Here is a 24,439-nt window from a genome sequence, read left to right as displayed (position 1 = left end):
GAGGTGGAGTTCACTCTTAATATCAGCAAGCCAGCGGGAAGCCTTCACCGAGCGTCCATCTTGTGCATCCTCCTAGGAGCTAGGGTCAACCTCCGACTCCAGCACAGCCATTTTTTCAGTCTGCACCTTGGTGCTCAGTTTCTATGAATGTGATTGATCCCGGGATCCACTCACATGACGGGAGGGTTCAGACTTCTTCTTAGAGGCCATTAGCTCCTCTATCAAATTATGCTAAGACAACAACAAATACTACTTTCCACACAGGGGAAAAATGGAGAATATTAGTCAATTGATTAGAGCTGTAACCCGAAGCAGCCATCTTCGTCGGTGATGTCACATCCTCCCTTGAGGTTGCTGATTTGAACTGAAGCCTGGGAAAAGAAAGGGCCAGCTATGCTGAAGCCCTCTGGTAACCTCATGGAGCTAAGGACCTAATTGGTTATGACGGAAACAAAAATCTGTGTGAGCAGGATTGACAGGTTCACAGGTGCTTGGCCCACACCATCGGGTAGCGGTGACACATTCACGGTCACTCAGCCCAAACCATTGGGTGGGTAGAGCATCACAAATGGTTATTGTAACTTTTAGGATTCTTTTCTCTTTTTATTTATATTTGAATGCAATTGTAAACTGCTGAAAAAGCTCACCTGATTGGCATTATGTCAAGAAATAAATGGCCTTGACCATAATGGACTGTGTTGCTAAGTTTTGCCTTATATAATTCCCTAGTGGTTTGCAACACCTGGTTCCAACATAAACCAATTCATCAACAGTCCTGGTACTCTCTCACTCTAAATGTAGCCAGTTTGATGGACTATTTCCAGACAAGCAATGTTTCCAGTGGTTTATGAATGATGTTTGAATACTATGTGGTGCAGTAGAGTCTGATCGTTATCTCATGAGATGCAAGATCTAGCAAACATAGAGAACTGTACTTGTCATTGACCACCATCATATAATGAACAGTTCCAAATCGAATGCCATAATTGCTTCGAGACCCTCCAACTTTAGAAGTCATTGAGGAACAATGGGCAAGAACCAAAAGCACATTATCAGATTGCAGTTTTCCCCAAGGCAGAAAAAAAGTGGCTCCAAATGAATTTTAGATAAGACCGTTGAACTTGTTATACAGAGGAATGGTGCTAAATTTCTGAATACAACAGAAGCTAGAAAATTAATAAAAGAAATTTGAAAGAAGTTGAAAAGCGGCAAGGAAGATTTTGGAACAACAGTTGCTTTGGACATGAAAACTGCTGCTGAGTGGGGTGATGAAAATACCCTTTTTTTTGCTAAAAGCACTTACAGTCAAGCACAGACAGCCATCTACAAATGTCCAAGATACATCAGGAAGAGTTAACAAAACTACTGCTGAGGCACCCAATACTGGAAGATGCACTTTAAATTACTGGTAAATTTTGACCTTCTAACTACATTCAACCATGATCTAGAAAATGAAGTAACTAAAACTGAGATTGCTCAAGCTATCAAACAACTCAGGAATGGCAAGGCTTAGTAAAAGGACCCCTTAAAAAGGCATTTTTTACAGGTGCTCTGAAAAATGATTCTGCACACGCCCAAAACATGCATCTACACTACCGCAGGCCATTTTTCAGTGTGCCTTAGTAAAAAGGCCCCTTGCTGACATAGTACCCATCCTTAAAAATGTTGATAAGAACAATCTGAGAAATAACGGGGAATCATCCTTCTATCAGGTATTGGAAAAATGCTTGCTGAAATAATCAGAGCCCACCACAATGCAGGAAGTCAACACCCAAGAGGAGCAATGTGGCTTCAGACCAGGCAGAGGCTATAGAGATCATATCTTTTCTGCTAAGAAAATATCTGAAGAGAAGATAAAATATGGGTAAAAAAAACTAACAATATTCATGGACTTCTTTTGATTTCATAAGCTCCTCTGACAGTGTCCATAGGGAATCTATGGGGAGAGCAATTAGGGTGCCTGGAATCCCACAGAATACAGTCTGTATTATTTATGCTTTCTATGATGGTACACCCTACAGAGTAACAGTGCATAGCAAAAAATCCAGCATCTTCATTGTCCAGATGGGTGTAAGGTAAAGGATTGATGTGATCATTGATTGGGTCAAGAAGCAAAGCTTGGTTGAATGTGTAGGCGTGGTATGTGGTGCAGATGGCCAGACTTTCACTGATGCAGAATATGCCAATGATGATGATTTTATGAAAGAATTAGACTCTAAGGAAGGCTCAAGAACTGCTGATAATCCTAGAAAGAGCAGGAAAAACCGGTGTTATAGATCAGTGCAAAGAAACCCAAGTTCATGACACCAGACAGTTCAAAAATATACTTGCTAGTCTGTGGCGATCCAGTAAAGCAAGTGAATGAATTTGAACTATCTAGGATCATTGATCTCAGCATCAAAAGTTGCTGCAACTGTTGATATTGTAGCCTGAGTTGATACTACTACTACTATTCAGCATTTCTATAGCGCTACAAGGCGTACGCAGTGCTGCACAAACATAGAAGAAAGACAGTCCCTGCTCAAAGAGCTTACAATCTAATAGACAAAAAAAAAAATAAAGTAATGTTGATAATGTCCTAACAGCTTTCATTAGTCTACAATGGTGCCTGTGGAAGAAGCACTGTGTTAAACTGAAGACCAAGATGAGAGTTCTTAGTCTTGTCAGTTCTTTTCTACATATTAGAAACCTGGACCTTGCCAGTTAAGGACTTGTACAAGCTGGAAGTATTCTGCTTTGCACAAAAAAAAGGAGAAAATGCCTAAATTTTTATTTGTTTGTTTATGTGTATGCATGTGGTTTTGTGCCTTTTTGCACACAACATACATTTTTCAAAATGGCTTTGAATTTCCATAAGTATTAGTGACCAAAACATAAATAGGCTAAATTCATCATTGAAAATAGGTAGTAACGTTTCATTTAGTCCTAACTGTTGGAAGAATATAAAAGCCAAATTGTTGTACCTAGCTTTCAGCAGCATTGTTTTGATTACTTGTCTTCCCTTTCACAGGTTCATTAAATTTTTTAAAGTATTTCTAGAAGATTCTTGACAGGTTTATTTATTAGTAACTAGTAAAAAAGGCCCGTTTCTGACACAAATGAAACGGGCGCTAGCAAGGTTTTCCTCGGAGTGTGTATGTTTGAGATGGAGTGTGTGTATCATAGAGAGAATGAGACAGAGACAGCGCGTGTGTGTGTGAGACAGAGTGTCTGTGTGTGTGAGACTGTGTGTGTGTGACAGAGAGATAGAGTGTGATAGGGAGTGTGTCAGAGAGTGTATGTGAGAGACAGTGAGTGAGTGTGAGCCCCACCCCCCTCTTGCAGGGCCCCCTCCCCACCCCACCTCTCTGGTCTCAGGACCCCCTCCCCACCTCCTTCTCCCTTGCCCCGCCTCCAGCCATCCATGTCCAGCGACCCTCCTCTCCCCCTGTCCCCCCTGCAGCTACCCATGTCCAGCGACCCTCCCCTCCCCCCGGCATATCAAACACCCCCTCCCCCCCCCAAGCACATCAAACACCCCCTCCCCCCACCTGAAGCAGAAAGCCACACCACCCCCGGCGCATCAAACCCCATCGCCACCCGCAGATGCCAGTAGTAACGCTTTCTGGCCGCTGCTGCTTCTCCTGTTGAGCAGCAGCGGCCGCTACAAAAAGAAAAGAAGCGATAAATGTTTTTAAACCCAGCCCAAATCATTCGCAAATGCCCAAGTCTTACAACACAGTCTCTGCAGCAGCTCCTCCTCTCGCCTGTCACATCACTGCACTCCTCCGGGGTCTTATTCAGCTGTTAGTGACGTCATCCTGGCTACGGAGCCTAGCTCAGCAACTCCAGGAGCCATGGACACAGGCAGTCCCACATTAGAGCGTTAGTGGTGAGAATTATTATATAGGATTAGCTGTATTTATGCCTCGGTATTTTGGTTGGATTGCACAATAAACTCCTCTGCTGTCATACCTTTGTGCCTTCCTTCAGAAAGGATTGTCTACACCAAACATTTTTCTTAGAATGCCTGTAAATTGTCATTTACATATTGTAAGCAGTATTTGTACATAATTTTTCATGCATTTTTTCTAATGTTTAACTGTAGAGGCAAGTCTAATGACAGCCTAAGAACACTGCACATTTTACAACAGAAATGTTGGTAATTATTTAAATCATAAAAAAATCACTGTGAAAACAACAAAAATCCCACAGAGTAGTACCACACGTATTGCATAATATCACAAATCTTGCTAAATAAAGAAATTAAATAATATAATTATAGTGTGCTCATAATCTTAGAAGGACAACCACTGACCAAAAAGGTCATCTGTATTTCCTAGTATTATGTGTAATCATTGCACACTTAGGGCTAGATTCTATGGGGCCCTTTTACTAAGGTGCACTGAAAATGGTCTGCGCTGGTGTAGACACATGTATTGGATGTGTGCAGGTCCATTTTTCAGCGCATCTGCAAAAAAGGCCTTTTATTTGGCCAAAAATGGACATGCGTCAAAATGAAAATTGGCACGTGTCCATTTTGGGCCTGCGACCTTACCGCCACCCATTGACCTAGAGATAAGGTCTCACGCATTAACCAGGCAGTAATGGTCTATGCACGTACAATGCCGATTACCGCCCGGTTAGCGCAGCGTGCCAGAAAATAAAATATATTTTCTGGTGCACTTAGTGGATGCGCGTAAAAAATTAAATTACTGCCCAGGCCAAGTGATAGCCAGGTGGTAGTTCAGAATTGACGCGCATAGGCACCTAAACGGCTTAGTAAAAGAGCCCCTGTGTATGGCATCTAAATATCAGTGCGGTTTATAGATTTTACACTTGTGGAAAGGTTGTACATAAATTTAGGCATGGCCATTTGCACCGATGAAAATGTGGTGCAAATGCCTGTGCCTAAAAATACATTCAGAGCACCGTTATTCTACAGTTACACATGTAACTCAAAACCATGCCCATGACCCTTCCATATTTGCATCCCCTTTTTTGGACTGCGCATACATTTTTTGGCACAGATTCTGTGCGTGTCTTTACATGGGTAAGTCCCAATTAGATCTAATTCATGGCAATAATTGTTAAAAAGCCAATTATTTTCACTAATTGACTCATTGTTCTATCAAATTGCACACACAAATTGGGAGTGTGCCTAAAATTGCACACAATTTTTGGTGACATTTTTAGAATCGGGGAGTTAATGTTTGTTGACTTGTATCATAACATGTAAAATCATTTCCATAAACAAGTGTGCAAATTTCACACTCGGTCCAAAAAATGCTTAAATATTGTTATAAAAATGTGCTTATCTATTTCTTGGGTCCCAATGCGGTCTCAAGAAACTCAGAGTAAAAAGTGTATAAACAAAAAATTTGCTGTGCCAGCCCCTCACATATGTAAACTTAAACGCATGAGAGATGCCAAAGTCTCCCTAAACATAGTCTCTGCCAGATTACTTTTATTAGAATTAACCACTAGCACCTTTTGAGATTTATGCTACATTGGTCTAAATTGATTTCTTTTTAAATGCATAGCTTTTAGATGTCATATTTAACTTATTCAGATGTTGTTTTTAGTGCTCTTTTCTTTTATGTAATTCACATTTATTTACATGTAATTTATAGACTTCTGAGGCAGGCACCTAGTGCGCCAAAACACAGCTGTTGTGTCGAGTCTTTTTGATGTGCCTTCAATAAACACCGTTGAATTGGACTGACACGTTTCCCTTGTTGGTTTTGGAAGTGCCAATTCTTCACCCTACTCCTTGGTTTGCTGTGCTACAATCATAGGGATTGATGTTCCTCCGCCTAGTGTGGTTGTCCTACCATCTTTGCTTATACTTTACGCTGTCTAGTAAAATGTTTTATTACGCATTGTGTTGACATTGTAAGTTGTATGCTATGCATTGTTATTTAAATATTCCTTTTCATCTATACCAGACCAGTCCATACTAATGGGTTGTGTCCATCTAACAGCGGAAGGAAACAGAAAATATAGTTCCAAGTAAACCGCCCCTTAAGGGTATCATGCAGCCTGGAATGTTCAGTATTTTCTCTGTCTCCTAGCGGACGGTGGACGGAGCGTGCAGCTGCTCTGGATTGCGGTGCTGGTAGCTCCTGTCCCAGATTCTTCTGGTGACAGTGGAGCCAGGGGTGTGCTGGTAGCCGTGTTGGGGCTAGTTTTAGATGATACTCAGTGGTCCTGAGTTCCTCATCTGCCAGCTAGGATGATATCCAGTGACCCTGGTTCCTTCCCCTCCCCTACCTCCCCTGACTGTCTTTTTAGCAGGGTGATGGTTGATTGCGGCATGGAGTACCTTGTCTCCCCTGTGGGGTTCTTCTCTTCTGTGGTGGTAGATATATCTGAATTTCTGCCTCTGAGGTAAGCCTTTGTTTATTCCTGTCACGAGTGAAGAAGGTTGTTTATTTTTTTTTTTTAAAAGGAAACTCTTTTTTCCTCCTTTTCTGCATCTGAGGTAAACCTTTATTTATTCCTGTCACTAGTGAAGAAGGTTGTTTAAAAAAAAAAAAAAAAGAAGAAACTTTGTTTTTCCTTCTTTCTCTTGCCTGTTACCTGATTTATTTTCCCACCTTTGGCAATGTATTCTAGGGGGCCGCTTGTGAAGTTTCTTTGAATTTCACTGGCCAGCGTCTGCTTCTGATCTTGAACCCTTCCAAGCTGGTACCCGTTGCTTTGATTTTTTTTTTTTGTGGGGCACAGCTCGTGTCTGGATCACGAAACTCAGTTGTTTTTCTCCGCTTCACGGTCCTAGACGGCGGCTGGTTCAGAGGGCGACCCCGTTGCTGGAACTTGTACCTTTGCGGTTCGGAGCTCTTAGTCTGCCATTTCCAAAGTGGAGGAAGTCTCTCACTGGCTCCATTTGGCTGCAGGCTCGGTCTTTTTAGTCCAGGGCTATTTTTTCATTCCTGTCAGCCATAAGCTGCTGCTGGTCAGTTCTTTTTCAGACCGTCCGGTCTCTGCTGCTTCTGGCACTTGCTTGAGACGCTCCTGCTATTTGATTCTTGTTTTGCCAGCAGTTTTTCCTCCCTTCCTTAGGGAGGTTCTGGTTCTCTCGTCCTCGTGGATCCCTCCTGTCTGCTTTGGTTTGTCTGCAGGGTACTTTCCTTCTGGCGGGGGTCCGAGTTGCCCTTGGGGTGCAACTGCTAGCTCAAATCCCTATTCTGAGTACCCTTTGTTCCTGGTCTGGTGAGAGTTGTTTCTTCCTCACTGCCTTACGGCTGCATTTTGCTCCCTATGGTCTGAGGATTCCAGCTCCGTGATGCTTACCTCCCTCTTGGCGGGAGTTCTTTCTCTACGTTGACTGCTGCTCCGTATCAGTTGCCTAGGAGGAGGGCGGTCATTGTGGCTCAGAGACCACTTGAGGGTAAAGAGTGTCTCTTTGGGCACGGGGCTTTCTCTTCTTGTAGTTTTAGTCCCTCTGGGCCAGGGGAGTGCAGCGCCAGGTCTGCATTTCCACAAGTTGTGCTCCTTTCCTGTTGGCCTCCTGGCAGCACCTTCTTCTCTGGCTGTTCCTCGGGACTCCATCTATGCATTTTGCTTGTTGAGCACAGCTCCATCGCTGCATGTTGAGCACAGCTCCATCGCTGCATGTTGAGCACAGCTCCATCGTTTCATGTTGAGCGCAGCTCTATCGTTGCATGTTGAGCACAGCTTCATTATTCCATGCAGTTCCATCGTTGAATGTTGAGCACAGCTTTATTATTCCATGCAGTTCCACTGTTCCATGTTGGGCACGGCTCCATCACTGCATGCTGGGCACAGTTCCAGGTTGGCTTTAGCTCCATCGTTGTATGTTGAGGACAGCTCTATCATGGCATGTTGAGTGAAGTTCCTTCGCTGCTTATTCTGCAAACTTTCATCTCTGCATGTTGAACGCAGCTCCATTGTCACATGTTGAGTGTAGCTCTTTCTCTGCAGGTCTCAGCGTGGGGCACAGTCCTGTGTCTGCGTGTAGAACACAGCTCTCTGTCTGCCTGTGGAACGCAGCTCCTTGTCTGTGTGTGGCATGCAGCTCTCTCTTTGTGTATGGAACGCAGCTCCCTGTCTGTGTGCAAAGCCTAGCTCCACCGCCTGTTGAGTGTAGCTCCATCTCTGTATGTTTAGCACAACCCTTCTCTGCAAATTGGGTGAAGTTGAGCACAGCTCTGTGACTGCAGGTGCTACACAGCTTCATGTCTGCATAGGAAGCATAGCTCCTTGTCGGCATCCAGAGCGCAGTTCCTTGCTGTCATCCAGAGCGCAGCTCCTTGTCGGCATTTGGAGCGCAGTTCCTTGCTGGCATCCGGAGCGCAGCTCCTTGTTTGCGTGTGGAAAGCAGCACCTTGTCTCCGTTTTATACACAGTTCCATCGCTACCGCAGCTTCAGTTCTGCAGGTACCTCTAACATCCAGCTCTTTCAGTGGGGCACTACTCATCCTCTGTCTGTTACTCTCAGCTTCTTCTCTGCTTATTCAGTGCATTTCTATCTTTGCCAGAGGTGTGCAACTCTTTCTCTGCCCGTGGTGTATGGCTCAGTTTGTGTGCTTTGAATGCAAATCCGTTTGTTCTGGTTGAGCACGGATCCTACTCTGCCTGATGAGCGCAGCTTCTTTTCTGTCCCTTGAGCACAGTTCAGTCTCTGACTGTGGAGCATATTTTCACCTTTGCCTGTTGGGCACTGTTTCAACTTGTTGGTCAACCTTTGCTTTTTTCTGTTGGATACAGTAACTTCTCAGCAGCTGTAGCATACCGCAGTTTAGACTGCTAGACAAGGCTGTCTTGTCTCCTGTTAGCTGCCATTCCTGTGGCACCTTTTCTTGCCGTAGCCTCTTTGTGGTTGGCAAGAAGCTTCTCCATTGCTGGAGCTTGAATTAGTCTCTGCTCCTTTTGTGGCTACTTGGCACCTTGGGGGTCTTTTCTCCATAGTGTGGCTCTCAACTCTCTTTCTTTTTGTCTTCTTTTGTTCTCTTGGCTCTGTTCTTTCATCCCTAAGTCCAGAGCGAGCTGTTTGAGGAGCACTCTTTCTACGGTTGTACCCTGGTATGCTGCTGCCCTTTTCTTCATGGTTCTCCTGGAGAGACTAGCGCTTCAGTTAATTGGTTCTCTCGACTCTGGAGTCTCTTCTTCTTCTTCTGTGGAGTTTGATTCTCTCACTAGGTGCAGGTCTGGGTGGTTCCTGGGCCTTGCTTCCTTTCTTCTATGAAGTGTGGCGCACTGTTTGGGGTTGCGTATTCCTAGTACTTGTTAGGGTTGCTTCATCCGACCATCTTGGACTCAAGGCAGACTGACAGGTTTGGGAGTTAGTCTTTGTCCTTCCAGGGTTCGGAGAAGTGGATCCTGGTCTAGGAGAGACAGTTCTTCTCCTTGTTGCTTGGATATGACTGTTGCCTTCCTTCCAAGGGGGGTTCTTTGGCATGAGTATCTTTTGTTGCTTCTTTTACTACTCTCGGGACAGGGGTACGTAATTTTTCTTTTGCTCAGGACGTTTGTATTACGTCCTACGGCTTCAGTTCCTTTTCTAGTGTCAACTCTCCTCCATTTTGGTAGCCTAGTGGTTTGGATATTTGAATCCTTTTCTGCTGATCAGTTTTTTGCTGTGTGTATAGCTTTGTTGATTTTTCAACCTTCTGCATTCTTCTTTTCTCTCCCCCCACCCCTTTTGGGAAACTGTTTTGCTACATCCCATTAGTCTGGACTGGTCTGGTATAGATGACAAGGAAGGAAAAATTATGTTCTTACCTGATAATTTTCTTTCCTTTAATCATACCAGACCAGTCCAGATGCCCTCCCTGGCTAAAGTGTGTCAGAGTGTTGTTTCCTTTAGGTATCCCTGGCTGTTCCACGATGCTTCAGTATGCTGGGATGTCCTACAGCACTACTTATTTCATCTTCTCTATTCAATCTCCTGCCACTTGTTGTTGTGCCAGCTCCGTATGACTCCTGTTACTTGGCATCACGGAGTTCTTTCCCCGGATTCAGGGGTAGATCTCTATGTGCTTGAGCAAGCTCAGTATGGACCATTCCCTCCCGCTTACTTTACTGTGAGGGGAGGTTGCAGTTGCCTTTGGCCAAGCAGGAACGGTTCTTTATATTGGCTCCAAGAGTTTGCCTGTTTGGTATTAACTGTGTTTTCTTCTAGACTTCAGAGCACCATTGCTTGGCTATTCAAAATACTGAACATTCCAGGCTGCACAATACCCTTAAGGGGCGGTTTACTTGGAACTATTTTCTCTGCCTCCTTCCGCTGGTAGATGGACACAACCCATTAGTCTGGACTGGTCTGGTATGATTAAAGAAAAGAAAATTATCAGGTAAGAACATAATTTTTCCTTTTTACTGCTGTAATTGTCTATTGCTTATGTTTGATTTATTCTTACTGTACACCGCCTTGAGTGAATTCCTTCAAAAAGGTGGTAAATAAATCCTAATAAATAAATTGTAACTATACTTTGTAATGTGTTAACATCAGATGCATCTGTGTTCTCTATATATGGTTAATTTAACTACTGATACTGTCCTGCCAAGAAGATACTCAACCTTATTCACAGTAGTAAAAACCATGGGGCCCTTTTACTAAGCCACAGCAAAAAGTGGCCTGTGGCAGTATGAGTACGTCTTTTGTGCATGCACTGGGCCATTTTTTTACTGCGTATTGGAAAAAGGTAATTTTTTAAGGGGATGGAAAATGGACGTGAGGCAAAATAAAAACCATTTTCGGCCTGAGACCTTACCACCACCCACTGACTTAGCGGTAAGGTCTCATGCGCTACCCGGGTGTTAGGTATGTGGCATGCACACTTCTGTCTACCGCCAGGTAAGCACCATGTTGTAGAAGATAGAAGTATATTTTCTACTGCATCTTTTCGGTTCATGCCAAATTCAGAATTACCATTCGGGGCACATGATAGCAGGGCGGTAATGCTGATTTGGCATGCGCTGTACGCATGTAGGCCCTTTCTCGCCTTTTTGAAAGGGCCCCAGATGCTGTTGAGCATCCCAAACAAGACTGGTTACATTTCTGAGTGGGTGGTGGTTTGTTTTATTGGACCAACTAAAACTGATTTGTACAATAGTAATTGTGTATAACCATTTGAGACATTATAGGCCCCTTTACATATAGCTATCCAGGTTTCCCAGTATGTCTACCACAAACCTTCACTACATTCTGCCCACCAAATGACATCTGACAGAAATGTTTGAGACTTCTGTGGTGATTTTTGTGCCTGATTTTTCCATGGTACATTCTTTTCTTGTTTAATACTTTTAAGACAAGTCTGTGCCGCACACTGATTTAACCAGCCTAAGCTTAACGAATCTATCATTATATAAATGTAAGAATACAACCTGTAGTGCTGCTTCACTTAACAAATGCCAACTGAAATATTTATGCAAACAAAGTTTAGATAAGTTATAGAGAGAATTTATATTCACTGGGGAAAGTATTGCTTAGGCATTCAAGAACAAGAATAATTGTCCCTTAATTCATGAATGGGCTTAGACACTTGACAGCCCTCTCACTTAACAATTTTAGAAAATGCCCTTCTTCTACAATTGTTAATATTTACTACCAAGCAATTAAGAACAGTTTTAGAAAAAAAAAAACAGAGTTGCATATAATATGTACATGTTTAAGTGAAAATTTGCTCTTAGCCAGCCTTATTACCTAATAGTAGTATATCCTGACAAGGTCGGGAAGCAATGTTTTTATTTCCCTCAGAAGAAAATGTGGTTCAAATAAATTGTATTGCTAGAATAAATCTCTTAAATCTGGGGATCTTACAGAGAATTTTATGCATGATTTTGAGATAAATTTTACAAAAAGTCCATGTCTCCATGCTGCTAGTACTAGCCAGTAGCGCTAACACTAGAATCCTAAACCAAGGTAAGATGCAATGAAGGCAAGAGGCAATGGGCAAAAATCTAGTGACTGCGAAGGATGGTTTTATTTTGCTGTAGCTTAACATTCTTTACCATCCCCAACCAAAAAAATGGTCTTAAAGTAGACAAGTACAGTTAGGACATGTTTTGGTTGAATCTGGAGAGCGTAAAAGAGAAAGGGCCCATGAGGAAGGTGCTGAAGTAAAAATCATTGTTTCTACCTGTCTTTGACATTCAGGACTCAAGAGTTCCAGAGTCATTTACAGTGTACCATTACAATGGATTGAAGCAATCAAATTACAGTGAAAAGGTATGATAAGTATAGTAAATGAAATTGTTTGGATACTTGTACTCCTGTTTGAAAACATTCATCTAATTGTGCTTTGTTTCTGGTACCGACTTCACTGAAATCTTAATGTGAGGAAGAGTAATTTGCTGTGCACTAATATATATATTTCGAATATAAGCCCATTCTCATGCATAGTATCTCTTTATATCTACATAGTTTTATTTTTCATTTAAATAATATAGGGTCCTTTATTGAAAAAAAATTCTATACCCTTTTGCTTCAGCTTTTGCGGTACTGTTTTGCTATTTTTGTTTTATTTTCTCTGCGTATTTTATTATTTATATCTTCTTTTTATGTGTATGATTTGAGAATTTCCAGAATTTCCCTTCCACTCAAAAAAAAATAGCTGCTTAGATACTAAAATATAATTGTATCTATCTATGGAAGGGAGCACGTAATAAACATCACACTTAGGACTTCCGGCGGAGCCGAGCGGCAAGATGGCCGCGGTCTAGAGGAGCTCCGCAACTCCGCTGTCGGGCTCTTTGCTCCCCCGCTCCCCAGACTCACCATGCAACGCCCAGAAGATGCCTAAAGCCCTCCAGTATCGGAGGACTCCACCGAAAGACACCCAACACGCCTTATAAAGCGGGAACGACAGATGATCGCGACGCACGCGGCAAAGTGGCAAGATGGCGGCCAAAGATGCAGAGTGAGAGCGTGCAGAGCACTCGTGCCGCGGTAATAAGGCGAGCAGAACAAGTACGTAGGGGATGATTGTTGGGGAAATCGGAGACGTGGCAGGGCAATAGGAAGCGGGAGAAAGTCGATGATGCTTCCATTTTTCTTCCCCCTCCCCCCCTCGGCGCACAGAAACGGGGCCATTTACAGAAATGACGAGAGACTCTCTGGAAACATCTCAATATAAAGAGCTGAGTACACTAATTCATGCTCCAGCGTGCAAAGACGCTGTCTCACCATAGTAGGGATAGTTAATAAAGATTATTACCACAACACGCTGGCTGAAAAGAGAGGGCGACGCCGGGTGTTAATAGACAATTGGTGTCTGCGGCCTTGTTCTGGACAGCTAACTAGGGGAGAACTCATACAGCGAATAAAACATACGGGCTGGATCAACGCGGGGAGCGACTCTCCAGACTTTTAGAATTGGACTGATCACGTTGATAAGAGGGTAAAAACCAGACCCACAATACCATCGAATTACCCCCGGGCAAAAGGGCTAAACAAGCAAGATCAGTGACGAAGAGGCCAGAGAGAAACTGTAATACCCTCTACATGGAGCAATTTTTGAGGCCCAAATCAGCAGGAACAACTAGAAGCGGTATTAAGTACGACAAAGGGAAAAACTCCCCACCACCCACTGGGATCAAGATGGCAGAAGGTAAACTTGAAAAGCTTGGTGATTTTTCTGACAAACAACTTGCACAGATCACCATGGCGGTCAGCGCCGCATTGAACCCCAGATTTGACTTGCTAGAACGCCAAATGAGCAGTTTAGAATCCACCATGGCTGACACGGTGAGACGAATGGGTGAAGCGGAGAGCAGAATATCAACGGCAGAGGACAGGGGAGCGCAGAATGTTCAAGATGTCACGCGCTTGATGGAGCAACTTAAAGCACAGCAAGACAAGATTGAGGACATGGAGAATAGAGCAAGGAGATGCAATCTCCGCATTGTGGGTCTTCCTGAAGCAATTCCTGAGAAATCACTAGGACATCTTTTGGAAAGCTGGCTTAAAAAAGAACTTGCCCTGTCGGACAGTTATGGGGAACTGTGCATAGAACGGGCCCATAGGCTTGGCCGTCGGCAACCAGGGCAGCAAAGACCCAGACTGGTGATAATCAAAGTTCACAATTATCTACACAAGGAAGAAATCATGAGAGGCTTTCGACTGAAAAGAGACACCTTAAAATACGATGGCGCATCGATAAAAATCTTTCAAGACTATTCGGCTGGGGTACAAGAGCAACGTCGCCGGTTCCACCCCCTCTGCACGGCACTGGTAAGCAGAAAAACAAGATTTATGCTGATCTACCCAGCCATATTGAAGATTCAACATGAAAACGGATGGCGATCGTTTCACTCTGTCCAGGAGGCCCAACAGTTTCTAGAAACCGAACTACATGCACCAGCTGATGCACCAACTTGACTCTATGTTTGGCAAAAGGCAGAAAGAACAATGTCTTAACCCTGTTTATGGTTCCCTGCATATGACGAGGACACAATATGCAAGATAAGTCTATAGCAAAGAAAATGTTGATTAAGAAATGATGGGTTAAAAAGTTATAACTGTATTGTTGTTGTCTATTTGAAGAGTCCCTCCGGTAGTAGAACCGGGGTGGCTTTAGAGATATCGCCGAGGGATGGGGGGGATCCCCTTATGAAGGGGGGAGAGGGGTAGGCGAGGGGAGATGAGTCACATAGCGGTCTCACACCACAAGTAAGAGGAAGTTCAAACTAGAGGGAAAGGGTTCTCGTTAAGAGAAGGGTAATGGGCGGGGGGGAATGGGGACTTAATGGGATTCAATACTTAGGGAAAGGGGCACATAGAAACACAAAGGGCAGGTCTTTCACTCAGATTATACACAAGACCAACGAATGGGTAGGATGTCAAAATCAGAATATTGAAACACAAAGCAGAGGCAACATTTACAGCTTCTGGGAAAGGGCTGGGACCCAGGAGCTGAGTTTTTTCTGGTATACTGATATGAAGATAATATGTCTTGGCGGTACCACACTGTAAAGTAGTCACCTGGAATGTAGGAGGCATTACGTCTCCCATAAAAAGGAAAAAGATCCTAGCACACTTAAAACGCCTCAACGCAGACATTGCCTGCTTGCAAGAGACAAAATTGACAGCGCCAGAGCATGAAAAACTCAAGCAGGGTTGGGTAGGTCAGGTGATCCACGCGTCCTCCGAAGGGCGGAAGGGAGGGGTGGCAATCTGCATACATCAAAAACTCGCTTGCACGGTAGAGACAGTATTGCAAGATCCCAATGGGCGATTCATTTTGGTTAAAATGTGGCTGCAAGGGAGGGAATTATACTTGTTAAATGTATACGCACCCACCCCCCCTGACAGTATTTTCTTTCCTGAACTGTCCAGACAGCTACTTCCATATGAAGACAAGCACTTGATAATTGTGGGAGACATGAATGTGCTTATGGACCCCAAATTGGATTATTCAGGGGAGGGACACAAGGGAATGGAGAGTAGGAAGGGCACTCGGATGTTGAAGGAGTTTGGAAGCTCCCTCTCAGTGATAGATGCATGGCGGAATTTGCACCCAGACTCAAGGGAGTATACACATCAGTCCAGAGCACATGGGACCTGGGGAAGGCTGGATTATATATTGATATCATCAGCTTTATTTCAGTGCATAAGAGACACAAAGATTGAAGAAGTATTGATTTCTGACCACAGTCCGGTATGGATAGAATTAGGGGCGCCATGCAACTTCCAAATACACAGACAATGGAGATTTCCCAATCATTTAGTGAAAGATAAATCTTTTCTAAAATACATGGTCAAAAAATGGGAAGAATATGACTCATTTAACAAAGAACATAAGTCTGACCCGCAACTGTATTGGTGTACTGGTAAGGCGGTGCTCCGGGGAGACATAATTGCCTATGTAGCAAGAAAACGGAGAAAGAATGCAGCTAGCCTTTTACATCTGAATAAGCGACTGCAGAAAGCTAAGCGCCGATATATGCAGCAGCAAACCACAGGAAACAGGGAGGCATATTTATCTGTCCAGGCTGCTATAAACTCATTATTACAGGAAAGAGCGGTAAAAAATAGGACTTTCCTAAAATATAAGTTCCACAGATTCGGAGATAGAGTGGGAAGCATGTTGGCTCGGGTGGTGCGGAGAAGGGGAGGGGGTAGAACTATTTCAGTCCTGAAAAGACAAATAGGAAGCATTACTAACAGTCCAGATGAGATTCTTCAAATATTTCAAGAACACTTTACACAACTATACACTGCCGAGCATACATCCAGGGAGGCACACATGGAGGAATTTCTCAGAAGGGCCCAAATGCCAAGGCTCAAAGAAACTGATATTGCTACTTTGGAGGCTCCCATCCTGCCCAAAGAACTGTCAGAAGCGATTAAAGGGCTGAAAGCATATTCAGCACCAGGGATGGATGGGTATTCCGGAGAATTTTACAAAATGTTGCAACCCCAATTGATACGGCCCCTATTTGAATATCATCAAGCGGTAATTCAGGAAGGGAGATTCCCAATACACGAAAATACTGCATGTATATCATTATTGTTGAAACCAGGGAAGGCCGTAGAGGAACCGGAGTCTTACAGGCCCATATCATTAATTAACGTTGACATTAAGCTTCTTGCGAAAATTTTGGCCACACGACTCAATAAGTTCTTACCCAACGTGATCGAGCCTGCACAGGTAGGCTTTCTGCCTAATAGACACTCCGTGTTGCACACCCGGAGAGTCTTGCTCGCAATGGCACGTTGCCGAACCGAGAAGATTCCTGGAATCTTGGTAAGCTTAGATGCTACCAAGGCTTTTGACAGGGTAGGATGGGACTTTCTATTCTATATGCTAGACTGGATTGGGATTCCTCCTGGAGTAAAACAAGCAATTGAGGCTTTATATACTAACATGGAGGCACAAATAGCAGCGAACGGGGGGCTCTCGAAAAAATTTCAGATAGGCAGAGGAACACGACAGGGATGCCCTTTGTCACCACTACTGTTCGATCTAACATTAGAACCACTACTCCGACAGCTAAATTCTGACCCTAGAATCAGCGGTGTACAGTTGGGAGAACAGGAGGTTCGTGCGCTGGCTTATGCCGATGATGTCCTCCTAGTGCTGACTAATCCGCAAAAGTCTTTTAATATGGCCTTGACTCTGATAGAGGAGTACGGAATGTTATCGGGGTTTAGCCTTAATCTATCCAAATCTTGTGCGATGCATATGGACACAGGTACTAATTTACAATGGAAAGGAAAAGCCACACTTAGATGGGAGGCAACGAAGCTGAAATATCTAGGGGTATACATTACAAGTGATAGAACCTCCCTGTATAAAGAAAACATTTCCCCATTATTGGAAATGACTAGGAGTAAACTGTTGATGTGGAGGGAGCTGCCACTCTCTATCTGGGGAAGAATAGCATTATTTAACATGATGATAGCTCCCAAATGGCTCTATGTCTTCCAACAGTTACCACTTTACCTGAAAAATAGAGATGACAGGCAGTTACAGCGTTTAATACAAGCATACCTGTGGCAGGGTAAAAGGCCTAGGATACCTTATCACCAGATAGCAGCCCCAAGGGAGGGGGGCGGCATGGGACTTCTGAATATAAAATACCTGGCAATAGCGAGTTCCATGCGACACGTAAACGATTGGTACCGGGGAACATCGGATTTCTCCGTTACATCAGTGGAGACCTCGATGTTCAGGGATATCCACTTTAGTCATTTACTACACTCTGGAACCCCCTTACCCCTATCAGCATTTCAGATACACCCATTATTGAAATCTCTCAGGGAAACTTGGAGATGGGTGTGTAGACGCCGCCGCTTCTCCCCCCGAGTGTCCCCCTGGATGTCAATTTGTGATAATCCTGCTTTCCCCCCAGGCCAAGGGCCCAGTATATTTAGCAGATGGGCAAAAAAGGGGATTATATACCTGGCGCATATAGTTACAGAAGAGGGACACATGCACACGTATCAGGAACTTCAGTCACGATATGGGATTCCTAAGACACATCAGTTTGCATATTATCAATTACACCATTATGTGGCCTCCCTGGACTGGACAGACCTTACGGAAGATGTGGTGGAAGTCTTATCGGAGGAGTTTACCCTGGGAGCGCAGCTTAGGGTGCCCCTGAAATTCCACCACCAGCAACTCAAAGATTCCACAGAAGAGATAGACTTCCGGCGGCTAGCGCATGAGTGGTCAAAAGATTTAGGGTGCACACTCACTGAGGAAGAGTTTAGAACACAATTGAAATCTATTTACAAACAGAGGCTTTCTGTTCCTCAGAGGGAACGACTATATCGGTGGATGCTTAGAACACACATTTCGCCCCACAGAGCGCGGAAAGCGGGATTTGATACAACGGGGGCATGTCCTAAATGTGACCATGAGGAGGCCTCACTCGGCCACATGTTTTGGAGCTGTCCCGGTATTGAAAAGTTCTGGAAACAAGTCATAGGAGGGATAGATCAATTATGGCACTGCACCCTTGTGCGGGAACCTACAATCTTATTCAATATTTTTAGATACACCGCAGACCCCACAGAGGGATTCAGGACATTTGCAAAGATAGCAATCTATTTTGGAATAACAGCCATATTGCAATATTGGAGAGTAAAAGAAGTTCCCCCTCTGCAGATATGGCGATCCCAATTAGTGAAACAAATGAGAATTGATAGATGTGGAGTGCAGGACCTGGACAGTTCAGCAGGCCATAGGTTCAGGGCGCAATGGGAGCCATTGTGGGACACCCTCCCGCCTAGAGCGCGAAGTTTGCTGCTGAACTTCTAATCTGGTACTCTTTGGCCCTACATCAGTTAGGGAGACTAAGACAGTGTGACAGGTAGGGCAGTACTTTACAGCAAGGCGTAGACTGGTTCATATTCTGATGTACAGACAGTTAATTACATGTTATCTTGGAAATAAAAAGAGCTGTGACACTGCCCTAAAATGTTGGTTGACAATATAGGGAAGGAGGGAGGGAGGGAGGGTGATTAAGGGAGGAATAAATAAATGCAAAATGGTAACTTATTTGTTGAAGATATGACATCAGAGAACATCTCCTGTAGTGTAGTTTCTTTGATAAGTTTCAGTGAATGGTTCATTACGTCTGTTAATAAACAAGATTAATATATAAAACTACAAGGAAGGAAGGGTGGGGGGAGGGGGGGTCTAGGGATAAAAGAAGAAAATGATTTGATGTATGTGGAAGGATTACAAGTTGTCTGTGATATCAGTAAGGCTTTATACCGGACAATAAATACACAGGTTTCATATAATATGTCAATAAACAGATTTAAACTTAATGACTTCCAAAGAAGACAACATATGGAATTTCAAATAGCAGGTTTATTGAGAATTCAAAACTTTGTATCACATATTGTATCTTCAAAATATTGTGGGTTCTGTATTGTATTCCTTATACTCTTTAATAAAAAAGATTTAAACATAAACATCACACTTAGCAGCAAAAGAAATAACATGGTCATGCAAGACTGTTTTTGCAGTATTGTATCAAAAATTATAAGCAGCAATAAGAGAATTTCTGTATTAAAGCATTACTGCAACCTACATAAGTATTGCCATACTGGGACAGACCAATGGTCCATCAAGCCCAGCATCCTGTTTCCAAAAGTGATCAATCCAGGTTACAAGTACCTGTCAAGATCTAAAACAGTACAATACATTTTATGCTGCTTATCCTAGAAATAAGCAGTGGATTTTCCCCAAGTCCATTTTAATAATGGCTTATCGAGTTTTATTGTAGGAAGCTAACCAAACCTTTTTTTAAAACCCCTTTAAGCTAACTGCATTTACTACATTCTCTGGCAACGAATTCCAGAGTTTAATTACATGTTGAGTGAAGAAATATTCTCTCCAATTCGTTTTAAATTTACTACTTTGTAGCTTCATTGCATGCCCCCTACTCCTAGTATTTTTGGAAAGAGTAAACAGCGATTCATGCCTACCCATTCCAATCCTTTCATTATTTTATAGACCTCTATCATATCTCCCCTCAGCTGTCTTTTCTGCAAGCTGACGAGCCCTATCCACTTTAGCTTTTTCTCCTAGGGAAGTTGTCCCATCCCCCTTTATCATTTTTGTCACCCTTCTCTGTACCTTTTCTAATTCCACTATATCTTTTTTGAGATGCACTGACCAGAATTGCACACAATAGTTGATGTGCGGTCATTTTTGTTTTCCATTCCTTTCCTAATAATACCTAACATCCTATTTGCTTTCTTAGATGCCGTTGCACACTGAGCAGAAGGTTTCAACATATCATCAACAACACTGAGATCTCTTTCTTGGTCGGTGACTCCTAAAGTGGAACCTTGCATTACATAGCTTATAGTTCGGGTTCCTCTTTCCCACATGCATCACTTTGCACTTGCTCACATTAAACGTCATCTGCCATTTGTATGTCCAGTCTCGTAAGTTCCTCTTATAATTTTTCACAATCGTCTTGCGATTTAACACCTATGAATAACTTTGTGTCATCAGCAAATTTAATTACCTCACTAGTTACTCCAATCTCTAGATCATTTATAAATATGTTAAAAAGCAGTGGTCCCAGCACAGACCACTAGGGAATCCCACTATCTACCCTCCATTGAGAATACTGACAGTTTAAACCTACTCTCTGTTTTCTATCTTTTAACCAGTTTTTAATCCACAATAAAACACTACCTCTTATCCCATGAGACTCCAATTTCCTCTGGAGACTTTCATGAGGTACTTTGTCAAATGCCTTTTGAAAATCAGAATACACAATATGGACCGGCTCACCTTTATCCACATGTTTGTTCACCCCTTCAAAGAAATATAGTAGATTAGTGATGCCAGATTTCCTTTCACTAAATTTTGTTGGCTTTGTCTTATTAATCCATGCTCTGTAATTCTGTTGTTTATAATAGTCTCTACCATTTTGCCCAGCACCATCAGGCTCACCGGTCTATAATTTCCCGGATCACATCTGGAAATTTTTTTAAAAATCGGCATTACATTGGCCACCCTACAATCTTCTGTACCATGCTTGATTTTAAAGATAAATTACATATTGCTAACAATAGTTCCACAAGTTCATTTTTCAATTCAGTCAGTACTCTGGGATGAATACTATCCAGTCCAAGCAGTTTGCTACTCTTCAGTTTGTTAAATTGCTCCATTACATCCTCCAGGTTTATAGAGATTTAATTCAGTTCCTCTGACTCGTCAGCTTTGAATACCATTTCTGGCACCAGTATCTACCATCTTCACGCCAGGCAGGCAAGTCACCAGGTTATCCTGACACTAGCCACCTAGTTATCTAAATGCCTAATAATCGAATCACCAAATACAACAGCCATGCTAACCTTTCCCTTCTGTGCAGATGTTCCTAGAGACACATCCTTGGGGCGAGAGGATATTGCATCCCCTAGTGGTCTGGTCCTGGATACAGGATTACTTCCAGCTTCACCAGGGTGATGCTTTCCTTTTAGGAGACCTCCCACCTCCAGGGCAGCACATGGACATGCCTTACTTGAGGTGGGACTTTTCTACAACGTCCCTGTAGGCTTCCTGTATATATCTCTCTGTCTTCCTCAGCTCCTCCAAGTCTGCTACTCTAGCCTCAAGACAATGGACTCATTCTCTGAGAGCTTGGAGCTCTTTGCATTGAGCACATACATATTTCCCTCATCTCATCAGCTGGGAGATAATCATACTTGTGACACTCAATGCAAAACTAGGCAATGACTTCAACTCATCATCCACATAAAAATCTTTTTCTACAAAATGTCTGGCATCTGTGTCTTTCTCCTTCTTAGACTGTCTTTCTACTGCCAGTGATGGACTGTTACCAAAGACATGGACTCACATTCTATACTTCACAATCTCTTTGTGTCGTCACAGTACCACAGGAATCTCAAATTGTTTCTGTAGTCTAGTTGTACGACAGAACAGTAGAACATTTGCAATATGCCAGCTGTTATTGCAGTTGGTTCTTTTCTGAAGCAGATCAGAACCCCTATGAGGCTGTTGATCATATCAGGACCAGAGAGAAGTACATTGTTGAGTGAGATTCCTTGGAACTGAACACTGGAATCAAACACAGTTCTGTTCTGGCCTAGTTTCTGCAGATGATATACATCAAAGTTTGGTAGGTAACAACACTCTTCATTTTTCTTTTAAGGATGAAATTGGCTCTGCATGGCCATTAGTCAACATGTCGTGCATGACGTTTATGAAATGCTGCTTGGTATGTGGTTTCCTCCTTAGAGTTTCTCGCAATGAAGTTATCGAGACAGAGCATGAACTCTATTGTTAGGTAGTTGAGGTCTGGGCATCTAGAGTGCAGGTTTGTTGTTATCTTTTGTGACTTGGAACACGATTCCCCGGGAGTTCTCCTAAATCTGATGGAGGTATGGTTTGGCAGATAGGACTTGGTTCTTCACAACTAAAAACTCTTTGCATGTAGATGATTAGGACATGGCTTCAATAAGGTAGTAGGCCCATTTTCTAGGACACTTGTGGTGTACACATTGACACTTGGTTTTCTCATTCTGTTGAGACTGACACCACCTACAATCGCCCTCCCAAAGCGAGTCAGTAACCATATGTTGTGTTGGGTGGACCAGCACATGACTTTCGAACTCTAACCAATGCTGGCACATCTCTCCTTAACAGAACTAGGATTTTGGCATTTGGGTCTAAAGGCTGCAGGTACTTGACTATAGACTTCAGGAGAGTGTAATGTTGTGCAGCCTCTGGCATGAGAATTTCATCCCTGTTATCGGGAATCTGATTACACTTGAAAAGAGTAGGTTGATGAGTTTTGTTACTGCCATCCATTGCTTCTATGACATATCCACTTGCTTTTCTCCCCATCATTCTTGCAATCCCTGAGCAGGTTTTGAGGCTGAAGAAAGAATAATCTCTTTGGATGTCGAACAGGTCAAAGAATTCAGATTTTTGCCAGAGACTTGTTACTTTGTTCATCTCTGACGACATACACCTTAACTGCTTTCTCGGGTTGCTCTTTAGGATATACTTTGGCTAAGTCAATAAAATGAATAACTTCTTATCTGGCAAGGTCTATCTCTAGTAAAACCATTCTGCCTCAGATGCTGTAATCCATTGGATTCCAGGAACTGCACTATCCTGTGTCTTATAAGCGTTTCCATTAATTACTGACTACCACTGTCAGACAATTGGCCTATAGTTCCCAGACTGCTCCTTACTTCCATTTACTACCCATCTCCAGTCCTTTGGGACCACTCCCTACTCTAAAGAAGTATTACAAAGGTCAGACAGAGGATCCACTAGAACTACCATAATTTCCCAGAGTACCCTCTTCTTTAGTTTAGCTAACTGTCTATGAACACAGTCTTCTTGTTTTTTATTCCCCCTGTGGTCTTGCTCCCAGCATCTGTAAGCATAGAACAGAAATATTTCTTAAGCAATTCCACTTTAACCTCATCGACTTCTGTGTATTCCGTCTCTTCAGCCATGTTTGACAATACCACTTTTGCACCTTTTTGTATCACTAACTTACCTGAAAAAAAAGTCTTGTGTCCCCCCCCACCCCCCCCACCCCCGCATTGTACATTTATTGGATTTTTTTTTTTCTTCTATTTGCATTTTTGTTTTTCTGCCTACTTTACAGGCTGGAGGAGTAGCCTATTGGTGTTTAGAGCAATGGGCTGAGAACCTGAGGAACTGGGTTTGATTTCTACTGTGGTTCCTTGTGATGCTAGAAAAATCACTTAACCCTCCATTGCCCCAGTTACAAAAAACATAGATTGTGAGCTAACTAGAGACAGAGAAAGTACCTGCATGTAGTAAAATTAAACCACTTGATTGTACCTCAGAGTGGTGGTATATCAAATCCATGACCCTTTTACCTTTATCTTTTGCCAGATATTCTTGCTTTTCTGCCCCTTTCTACAGTCTCCTACAAGTATATGAAGGCTGACCTGTTTTTCCAAACCTTTTCACTTACTACTTTTGAGAGCCATAGAGGGGCATTTTCGAACGGCACCAGCCATCTCCGGGGCCAGCTCCGCAAGTGGGCGGAGCAAATTGTATTTTCGAAAAAGATGGCCGGCCATCTTTTTTTTCGATAATATGGTTGGGGCCGCCAAAACGTCAGAGATGGCCGGGTTTGAGATGACCGGCCTTGGTTTTTGCCCATAATGGAAACCAAAGCCAGCCATCTCAAACCTGGCCAAATCCAAGGCATTTGGTCGTGGGAGGGGCCAGGATTCGTAGTGCACTGTTCCCCCTCACATGCCAGGACACCAACCGGGCACCCTAGGGGGCACTTCTAAAAAGTTTAAAAAAAAATTAAAATAGCTCCCAGGTGCATAGCTCCCTTACCTTGGGTGCCGAGCCCCCCAATCCCCCCCCCAAAACCCACTCCCCACAACTATACACCACTACCATAGCCCTAAGGGGTGAAGGGGGGCACCTACATGTGGGTACAGTGGGTTTTGAAGGGCTCCCATTTTCCACCACAAGTGTAACAGGTGGGG

The 24,439-nt window shown here is 43.2% G+C and overlaps 1 protein-coding gene across 1 annotated transcript in view; it reads left to right on the top strand.

Moving 5' to 3' along the window:
- Positions 1–24,439, top strand: part of MINDY3 (MINDY lysine 48 deubiquitinase 3) — a 468,791-nt gene that overhangs the window by 426,363 nt on the left and 17,989 nt on the right. Inside the window, exon 15 of the mRNA XM_030199997.1 lies at positions 12,104–12,175. Within this exon, the coding sequence (XP_030055857.1) occupies positions 12,104–12,175 (72 nt within the window). The remainder of the gene's footprint in view (positions 1–12,103; positions 12,176–24,439) is intronic.

The sequence above is a fragment of the Microcaecilia unicolor genome, chromosome 1 (assembly GCF_901765095.1).
Source record: "Microcaecilia unicolor chromosome 1, aMicUni1.1, whole genome shotgun sequence".
Lineage (NCBI taxonomy): Eukaryota > Metazoa > Chordata > Amphibia > Gymnophiona > Siphonopidae > Microcaecilia > Microcaecilia unicolor.
Note: the sequence above shows the minus strand (reverse complement) of the source record. Positions and strands in the feature narration are given on the sequence as shown.